Genomic DNA, 10,450 nt, shown 5'->3' on the forward strand with positions numbered 1-10,450 from the left:
AGTATTTGTAGAACAGCTGAAGCAAACTATAGGAATAGGATCCCGTGGTAACAATGCGAAATACCTCTTTTAATGATTTTGGTGCTGTCAAACTGCAACAAATTCCAGTGTGTATTTTGGAAACCAGTAATCAAGGTAAAACTAGTATAATTTGTTTGGTGCAAGAAGATCAATCAAGAAATTGAGAAACTCTTATAGTGAATGGATTGTCCACATCGATGATGAAATCACACACTGTGATATAGAGGAGGACAAGGAGCCAGGGTAAGACTACAAGTAATAAGTAAACAAGTGCATGGGAGAATCAAAAAGAGAGGCCATTAAAAAAAAAACATAATTTACAAATGAGTAGATGAACAATAGACTGAAGAAATATGATAGACAAAAGGAAACACCACTCCTAATTCCTTTAACCTAAAATCACAATAGATGAAGAACTAAATACTTTTTTTTTTCTAAATACTTCTTGAAAGTAGATTTTAGATCAATGTAAGCCAAGGAAGTGAATGATTTTATATATATATACATATATATATATATATATGTATGTAATGGAAGATGAGGAAAAGGGGAGTTTTGCTGATTACTGACTGCAAGTAGCAGAAGGCACTGAAATGCCTGCAAGTTTGGAGGAGAAAAAAGCTATTTGTTGTTAAAAGGTAAATTATGTTAAACAGTAAGAGGATACAGAACAATATGGAATGAAAGACGTTAGATGGCTGAACGTGGAACAGGGCTGATAATGTGTGTATGCTTGTGTGTGCTAATTGGTAAAAACCTTGATGAAATACAGGGCAGATTTTGTCTTGTTAAAGAGGACGGTATTGGGCCTAATGACCAGAAAAGCTCTCTTCTTTGGAAGGATGATAGTAGATCCAGAAGCTGCAAACCTCATAAACACCAATAAAAGAGAAAAACAGAGTACATAAATAGAAACAAGACAATATACTCTGAGAAGAAAACAAACCTGGGAGATATTCGAATATAGGATATCTATAGACATGAAGTTAAAGAAGACAGATTAGAATATTCACAAAACAGAAAACGAAGAAAGGGAAAGGCTTATGCAAATATTTTTCAAACTCCCCTGTAACAAAATGTGTCAAAATTATAGCAAATAAAATTTCTTTACTTAGCTGTACATTCTTAAAATAATGAAAAAGAAATCAGAGTTCAAAAACAGACAAGACAGATTTCCACACTACTTATGTAAGAGTAATCCTAAAGAGCACCTCAGAGGTAATCCTAAAGAGCACCTCTTTGATTTTAAGAAATCAAAATTATTAGCATTTTAGGTAATAATGAATAGTATGTATTTTTTTCCCACTGAGGTGTAATTGATATATTAACAAGGAAGAAAACATATAAAAATTTTCAAAAGGTATCTCAATAATGGAAAGGATTTTTAGATGTCTTATTTCATCTATTTGTGTATTTTCTCAAAATTTCATTATGAGGAAAAGCTCTTAAATCAAAAATATATTATATGTGCATGTTTATGTGTATGTATATGTGCCTATGGGTGTTTTTGTGTGTTTAGGGGGAGAGAGAGATTTTATATAATTTTACCTCATAAGTAAATTCCCCACATCCTCATTCTAACAAGATGATACATCTGTGTAATAATAAAATAAGCAATTTAAAGAGATATAAAATGTTGCATATGGTTGTCAGCATCCTCTGTGACCTGTGGAGCCCACTGAGAGGTTGTAACAATTCATATTGTGTTAATATTTGTGTCCTTTCCAGGTAGAGGACAGTTACAGCCAAATTCATTCATTACTGCTTGTTAACACACTGCCACCTGGACTCTGGTGCTTCCTAGTTAAGCAGGTCACTCAAGGCTTGCCCAAGTAACAGATGCTCTCTCTCAAATATGTTCCCTATTTAATGGTTGAAAAAATAAAATAATAAAAGTAAAGATTATAACAGACATTGGACCATTCCAAGTAAATTAATATGTAGACTTAGAGAAAGGTATACTGATTCTACATGATTAAAGCTATTTACTAAATCTGATATATATTGGGTTGACCCAAAAGTTTGTTCAAGATTTTCTGTAACATCAGACAAAAACCCAAATGAAGTTTTGAGCCAACCCAATAGATTTATGCATATTTATATTTGCACTGCAATATACATATATGGTACACAAGCAAATACAATAGTCATAGGTATAGATTATGTGTATACATATATGTGTATATACACATACAAACACATATGCACATGCATTCAGGCACACTAATTTATGTGTTGCATGTCTATTCATATGAACATGCACAGATATGTTTCTATATACCTAAAATGCTTAGAAAATATGCACAATATACTAACTGTTTTTATTCCCTATGTACGGCATTTGGGAGTGAGAATCAACTTCTGTTTCACTTATTATATAAAATTTAATGTGTAATTGGAACTTTCCACCATGGGACCATGACACACTTAGTATGAAATTCTAAACAAGGGATCCAAGTATTCAAAGCAATTATCAGGCTGGGGTGACTTTTTCAAAGTTCAGCAGAGAGATTTTGTTTGATGTTAACTGCCCAGAACTAGCAGCAGCCTCTGGAAATTTACAACTGTGCAACTTCAACTGGGGAGCCTCTAAAGAATCCAACAAAATATCCATGGGAATGAATAATCTACTTTCAGCACAGCCAAGTCAAGACAGTGGATACCTAACTTGGGAATCAGAACCCTATCACTCAAGGAAGAGTTTTATATTCCCTTGATTCTGCTAAGTCAAAAATATGGAGCTATTAAATGAGAGAAGAGGTAAACCAAGTGCAAAGATGAAGGCTGTGAGGAGGCTCTACGTGGGAGACAAGAGGAGAAACTTTACCATGGAATGAAAATAGAAATATTAATGATATATTGAAATGGATGCTCTAAGGTCTGAATTGAGGCCGAATTGAGATCATGCTGTACCACTTCAACTCTTTGACTTTCTATTACATAAGAATAACTAGAGCAGATGAACACTCTCTCAGAGATTAATCCACTGGAAGCATTTACACCAGTGAGAAGTTTGAAAAGACAAGTGGGAGACCAAATTGTCATAGTTTGATTATTTTTAGGATTTTTAAAATTACTTGTACAATGCACCACTTACTTTTACTTCTATGATTTTAAAAATATATGTATTTTACAGAAGCAACCATTCCTCACAATTAAAAGATAGATAAAACTTAATGAAACATTAGCAGAACATGTATTCTTTATAAAGTTATACAGTAGGTAAATGGAAGCATTTGGGGTTCAATGTGTCTAATAACAAAATAAGCAAAATAAAATGTGGTAAAGTTCATTGTGAAGTCAAGTGGGCCTTAGGAAGCATCACTATGAACAAAGCTAGTGGAGCTGATGGAATTCCAGTTGAGCTATTTCAAATCCTGAAAGATGATGCTGTGAAAGTCTGCACTCAATATGCCAGCAAATATGGAAAACTCAGCAGTGGCCACAGGACTGGAAAAGGTCAGTTTTCATTCTAATCCCAAAGAAAGGCAATGCCGAAGAATGCTCAAGCTACCATACAATTGCACTCATCTCACAAGCTAGTAAAGTGATGCTTAAAATTCTCCAAGCCAGGCTTCAGCAATACGTGAACAGAGAACTTCCAGATGTTCAAGCTGATTTTAGAAAGGGCAGAAGAACCAGAAATCAAGTTGCCAGCATCCACTGGATCATAGAAAAAGTGAGAGAGTTCCAGAAAAACATCTATTTCTGCTTTATTGACTACGCCAAAAGCCTTTGACTGTGTGGATCACAATAAACTGTGGAAAATTCTGAAAGAGATGGGAATACCAGGCCACCTGAACCTGCCTCTTGAGAAACCTGTATGCAGGTTAGGAAGCAACAGTTAGAACTGGACGTGGAACGACAGACTGGTTCCAAACAGGAAAAGGAGCACATCAAGGCTGTACATTGTCACCCTGCTTATTTAACTTATATGCAGAGAGTATCATCATGAGAAACGCTGGGCTGGAGGAAGCACAAGCTGGAATCAAGATTGCCAGGAGAAATATCAATAACCTCAGATATTTAGATGGCACCACTCTCGATTCAGTTTGATATTTGGCAAAACTAATACAATTATGTAAAGTTTAAAAATAAAATAAAATTAATAATAAAAAAAAAAGAAAGTGAAGAGGAACTAAAAAGCCTCTTGATTAAAGTGAAAGAGGAGAGTGGAAAAGTTGACTTAAAGCTCAACATTCAGAAAACGAAGATCGTGGCATCTGGTCCCATCATTTCATGGGAAATAAATGGGGAAACAGTGTCAGACTTTATTTTTCTGAGCTCCAAAATCACTGCAGATGGTGACTGCAGCCATGAAATTAAAATACGCTTACTCCTTGGAAGGAAAGTTATGACCAATCTAGACAGCATATTCAAAAGCAGAGAAATTACTTTGTCAAAAAAGTTCTGTCTAGTCAAAACTATGGTTTTTCCAGTGGTCATGCATGTATGGATGTGGGAGTTGGACTGTGAAGAAAGCTGAGCACTGAAGAATTGATGCTTTTGAACTGTGGTGTTGGAGAAAACTCTTGAGAGTCCCTTGGACTGCAAGGAGATCCAACCAGTCCATCCTAAAGGAGATCAGTGCTGGGTGTTTATTTGAAAGACTGAATTTGAAGCTGAAACTCCACGGCTAAGATATGATATATGCAAAGGTACAGGAGATATCATAATATAAGAATAGCCATAGTAATTTAATTGGCATATAAAAACAGGGCAGATAAGGGAATCAATAGGATATGACACTGACCTGCTTGGTTGATGAAAGAGTGTGGATCTGTTGGTGTCATGCTAAAGAATGTAGATATAATTGCATGACTAATGTTGAATCAAAACCATTTTAACTTAAAATCACAAAGTTAGGTTAATAAGAGTTAAAGTTTCCCCCTCAGTATATTTTTTGTACTTTCTAAGCGAAGAGCTGACTCATTGGAAAAGACCCTGATGCTGGGAAAGATTGAGGGCAGGAGAAGGGGACTGCAGAGCTTGAGATGGTTGGATGACATCACTGACTCGATGGACATGGGTTTGGGTGGACTCCAAGAGTTGGTGATGGACAGGGAGGTCTGGCCTGCTGTGATTCATGGGGTCGCAAAGAGCTGGACACGACTGAACGACTGAACTAAACTGAACTGAGTTTACTTTTACCTCCATTTCTCATAGTACTTATAAAGTTTTATACAAATTATCAAGCTTCTTTCTCTCCCTGCTGCTAAGTCGCTTCAGTAGTGTCCGACTCTGTGCAACCCCATAGACGGCAGCCCACCAGACCCCAAGAGGGATGGGATAGGGAGGGAGGTGGGAGGGGGGTTCAGGATGGGGAACACATGTGCACCGTGGCGGATTCATATCAATGCACGGCAAAACCAATACAATATTGTAAAGTAATTAGCCTCCAAAAATAAATAAATAAATAAATAGAAAAAAATTGATACAGATGAACTAATTTACAAAACAGAAACAGAGAAAGTCTGTAAAAAATAGAAAACAAATTTATGATTAACAAAACAGAAAGGACAGGGGAAGGATAAATTAGGAGTTTGGGGTTAACAGATACATGTTAGTATACATAAAATGGATAAACCACATAGACTATCTATATTCAATATCTTGTAATAACCTATAATGGAAAAGAGTAAAATATATATATATGTGTTTTGTGTGTGTGTGTGTATGTCTCTCTCTCTCTGTATGTATGTATGTATATGTATATGTATATATATGACTGATCACTTTTTTCTACACCTAAAACTAACATGTCGTGAATCAACTGTATTCAATTTTTTTTTAAAAGAACAGAATTTTTGTTTTTTATTTTTTTGGATGAATCACTACACTAATCTTCTCCAGGATAATGGATAAAATCCAGGAGCTGAGAAGATTCTTTATAATATCTGGGTGGAGAGGAATCTGGCTATTCAAACCAGGGCGTATTAACTGCATAAGAGATACATTGATTGAGCAAGTTCAGCATGCTAAGAAGTAGTACAGAATCTTATTTATTGCAACATATAACAACTTTTATATTAAACAGCACTATTATTTATTCTTATTTTAGGCATTATTATTTCCTATTACCTCTTTCAAGCTCTTATTTGTTCCTTTGCTTTCTGCTTGTAGTTACATTTATTCACATATATTATGCATATAAAGGTGTCTGTTTTCAAATCAACTTATTTTTTAAATGGGCTTGTTGATATGACCTTATATTTATGCCCAAAGGAAGCTGTGATGTTTCTCCACTTTAAAATAAAAGTCCTATTAATCTCTGGGGAAACTCAATCCTATTTCTTTTTTTAAAATGCTTTGACTTCTAAAATTATTCTACCTTTACCTTTATTCTATCCTAAAATTATTTTACCTTTACCCAAAACACAAAGAAAATAGACTACTGCATCCTACAGTTTTAAAGTGTTAAAAAAAAAAAAAAACATATAAAATTAAGCAGCATTTTTACTTTTATCATCAAACATTTGGAACAAAACTTTTTAAAGTTTATTTAGTACTGTTCCATGGTAATTGCATGTTAAATCCTACTCAGGATTCAGTGTTTTCTTGAACAGTTGTAGAATTTGTTTCAAATTCAAAGTAAAAACTTAGATTTACTTACTTTCAGTTATCTGAGCAAAACTTCCATAACTTCTGCAAATTTATAAAAGAATACACATCTAAGAAAAAAAGGAAGGAGGAAAAATAAATATAGGGTCTGATCAGATCAGATCAGATCAGTCGCTCAGTCGTGTCCTACTCCATGCGACCCCATGAATCGCAGCACGCCAGGCCTCCCTGTCCATCACCAACTCCCAGAGTTCACTCAGACCCACATCCATTTGCCGGAGCCAGCCGGCAAAGTCGATCAGGTCCCGAGAACGTGCACGGCGGGGCTAAGAAAGAAACTAAAGCAAGAGACTACAAAGATGGGGTCGAGAGGTTCAGACACGTCACCACGAAGGGACGCAGTCTGACACCAACTTTATTCAACATCTCATATTTATACAGAAAAGCGTGAGAGAGACAAAACAGTTGACCTTTTTTTCTTGGTTAGCCTATACATCTTACAAACAGTCACAAGAAATCTTGAGAGCATGGGAATGGCTCCCTGTTATTATTTCTTACACCAGATAACATTTTTCTGTGCGTGAGAAGTTTGCACAGAACTCCAGGTGCCTGCAGTAAATAAGCGCCTAATCTCTGGGGTGGCGGGACAGAGAGCTATGTTTGCAAGCAAACCCTCAAGGACTGAGGCAGCTCCCAGAGCTGTGTCCTTCGGACAAAGGACCCCGTTCTCACGGGCAGCTCCCCGCAACTCCCCCTTTCTTTTTATATAGGCACACGCTTATGTTCCTTTAACCGCAGACCATTTCCATAGATGGAAGCCTTTATGATCCATAGATCATCAATCAGTTTTTTAATTAAACAAGGTGCAAGAAATAAAACAGTTAAAATTATTAAGAACAGTCCTCCCATGGCTGCTCCCAAGTACCAAATACTATTGACAGTAGGTACATGTCGAAAAAGTTCTTTAACAAAGGACTCAGCTCTTTTTGCAACATCCAAATCAGGTCTGGGTGCATTTTCAATGTTCATTATTTCCTGATGTAGATGCAGCAAATCTAAGGAAATATTTTCATTATGCCAAATACCTTCTAAATGAGCTTTCACCTTATCCCAAGCAGTTATACTACCATTATATTTTTTGGGAGTAACACAGATCCATCGAAAATCAGCATGACATTGTACTCGTAATCTCAACTTTATACTTTGAACCTCTTCACCTAAATATTTTACAACATCATAAAGGGCATTCAATCGATCCTCTAGCTTTTTGTCAATATCTTCTTGAGTCCCCAGGGCAATGGATGCATTTTGTGCCAGATTATTAACAAAAGTTGCAGTTTGCACTGATTGTGCCAAAGACAGGGCTTTAGTAATCGAGGAAGCAATAAGAGTTACCAAAGCTACAAATCCCAGAATTATTAACCCTATTCCCCTGCGATAACGCATTAAAGCACCCTCTACTTCTCTCCAAAGTTCAAGTCCCCTTTCATCATACCAAGACCCATTAATCTTTACAGGAACCATAACAAAAGCAGGCTGTCTTAAGACTAGAACCCTAGTTTGATTAGTAATTCCCCTAACACAGTTAGTCAAAGTACAATTGTTACAAGTTACATTATAATTTTGTAACCCAGGTTGTATTTTTACAGATCCTACTAGTAAAGCATAAGGGTGAGGCACACATGCACGAGGGTATCTCATGGTGAGATTCTACAAATGACCATGTCTCACTTTCGATCCCACCTGAAGGTAGGAACCCTCACATCCAAGGGCGGCAGCTAGTTTCCAGATTTCTGTTTGGAACACTTTAGAGCCGCCCAAGTTCCAAATACGGGATGCAAAGTTCCTATTATCTTGAGCTCCAGGGTTTCGGGCCGAGTCTGGAGACCAGTCCCACAATGACTCATTTGTCCCAAATATGTTATAAACTGTAGCAGTTCCATCTCGACACAGTTTCCATGGTGCAGCAGTGACTCTTCCCCTTGTTCCAAAGTCGCAGAAAGGAATATCTAAAGGACCAATTCCATTACGACGTTGAGGAATTCCAGACTCTTTCGTTACTCCAGGAATATACAGGCTCCAACCATTGTCAAAATCAGCATATCCGGACTCCCCAACAAAAAGACATCCTGTTGAATTAAAATATCTAGACAGACAAATAGGTAAGCGATCAAACACTCCATGATAAGAGAAATTAACTTGATTAGGAATAATATGTTTATCTGAAAAACCACCCAAAGCCACAGTATCATTAGTGTATATGGGAATAGACCGACCCTCCCAGCCCACGGGTTGGAGAAGGGGAGGATCGGGAAAATAAGCCCAGTAAGCACTTGAATATTCTTCAGAGTGTGCAGTGTTAATCTGATTTAAGATAATTAATAAGGTTATCAGGAAGCTTAAAGGCGATATCGGATCGCCCTGCACCGCAACACGATTCTGTGCCTCTCGCATCAATGCCTGAAGTTGTTGCCGAGATGGTAATTCATCATGCTCTTGAATTGTCAATCTCCTCATCTGATTTGCTAGAGACTGTCTCCGCCGTGCGTACCAACCTTTCCGGCAGCCAGCGCGGCGCTTCGGCATCCTGTGGGAAAACACAAACATGCCCTCGTCCCCAGATTAGTACTGGATCTGGTCCATACCATTTTCCTACAAGTGGGTCTTTCTAAAAGACTTTAGGTCTTATTGTTTGTGCATCAAAGTTCCAAAATCGCTGTGCTGCTGAACGGCCACTTATATCCAATTGTAAAAAATTTAGAACAAATAAAGCATGGTTTAGAGAGTTGGAGGGGGTATTGGGATACAATTCCCCCTTCTTTAGTTTTTGCAATTGATGTTTGAGAGTTTGATGTGCCCGTTCAATAATTCCTTGACCTTGAGGATTATAAGGGATACCTGTTTTATGTGAGATAGACAATTGCGTACAAAATAATTGAAAATTTTTTCCAGTGTATCCTGGACCATTGTCTGTTTTTATGGTTTTAGGGGTTCCCATAACAGCAAAACATTTAATGCAATAAGCTATACAATGTTTGCTAGCTTCTCCGGATTGTAGAGAGGCATGTAAAAAGCCGGAGAAGGTGTCAATAGTAACATGAACAAATTTTTGTTTACCAAATTCAGGAATATGGGTAACATCCATTTGCCATATATCGTTTGGCAACAATCCTCGAGGATTAACTCCATAGTGGGGGACGCTAAAAAACTGAGGACACGTTTGACATTGCTTAACAATCTGTCTGGCAGCTTCTCGAGTAATGCCAAATTGAAGTCTTAAGCTATTGCTGTTTTGATGGTGTAAGCTGTGGGAAGTTTTTGCCATTTGTTCCAGTGAAGGAAATATCATACGTGTAGCTTCATCAGCCAAAGCATTGCCTCGTGCTAAAGGTCCAGGAAGTCCAGAGTGAGCACGAATATGACCAAAATAGCATTTATTAACTCTGGAGCAAATTAAATGTTGTATATCACGAAAAAGAGTTTGGATAGTAGAATTCAGGGTACCAATAAATGGAACAGTCTCAATAGTGTTTAAGGCTCTTATGATATATTGACTGTCAGAATATAAATTAAATGGAGCAGAAATTTGTAACAAAGCCTGAAAAACGGCAAATAGTTCTACTTCTTGAGCAGACTTATAATTAGTATGCCAGGTGGTAGTATTGTCCTGTATAATCATACTAGCTATTCCATTAGAAGAGCCATCAGTAAATACAGTTAGGGCGTCAGCAAGGGGCTGAGAAACAACGATTTTTGGGAAGAGAAATTGGTGATAATGAGCAAATTGCAAAATTTTATCTGAGGGATAATGATTATCAAGCCGTCCACTAAAACCAGCTAAGGCAATAACCCAATTGTCGCTAAACTG

The 10,450-nt window shown here is 37.0% G+C and overlaps 1 protein-coding gene across 1 annotated transcript; it reads right to left on the bottom strand.

The window, feature by feature from the left end:
* Positions 1 to 763: 763 nt before the first annotated feature.
* Positions 764 to 9,036, bottom strand: LOC147370590 (endogenous retrovirus group K member 19 Env polyprotein-like). Its single transcript, XM_086407330.1, has 3 exons — positions 8,326 to 9,036; positions 7,508 to 8,091; positions 764 to 890 (listed from the first exon to the last, which is right to left on the bottom strand). Exons 1-3 carry the CDS (start codon positions 9,034 to 9,036, stop codon positions 764 to 766), a joined length of 1,422 nt encoding a protein of 473 aa, XP_086263456.1.
* Positions 9,037 to 10,450: the final 1,414 nt, after the last annotated feature.

This window comes from Bos grunniens, chromosome 6, assembly GCF_055505025.1.
Source record: "Bos grunniens cultivar Pamir isolate PY7600 chromosome 6, Bosgru_T2T1.0, whole genome shotgun sequence".
NCBI classification, from domain to species: domain Eukaryota; kingdom Metazoa; phylum Chordata; class Mammalia; order Artiodactyla; family Bovidae; genus Bos; species Bos grunniens.

What these genes read in the sequence shown, in the direction of transcription:
- LOC147370590 (XM_086407330.1), bottom strand. Translation starts at nt 9,036, where the DNA reads ATGCGAGAGGCACAGAATCGTGTTGCGGTGCAGGGCGATCCGATATCG. An exon ending in GTGAGGGTTCCTACCTTCAG is followed by an intron (nt 8,092 to 8,325) that starts GTGGGATCGAAA and finishes GTTCCTGTAAAG; the next exon opens with ATTAATGGGTCTTGGTATGA. An exon ending in CCTACTGTCAATAGTATTTG is followed by an intron (nt 891 to 7,507) that starts GTACTTGGGAGC and finishes GGTGTTTATGAG; the next exon opens with GTTTGCAGCTTCTGGATCTA.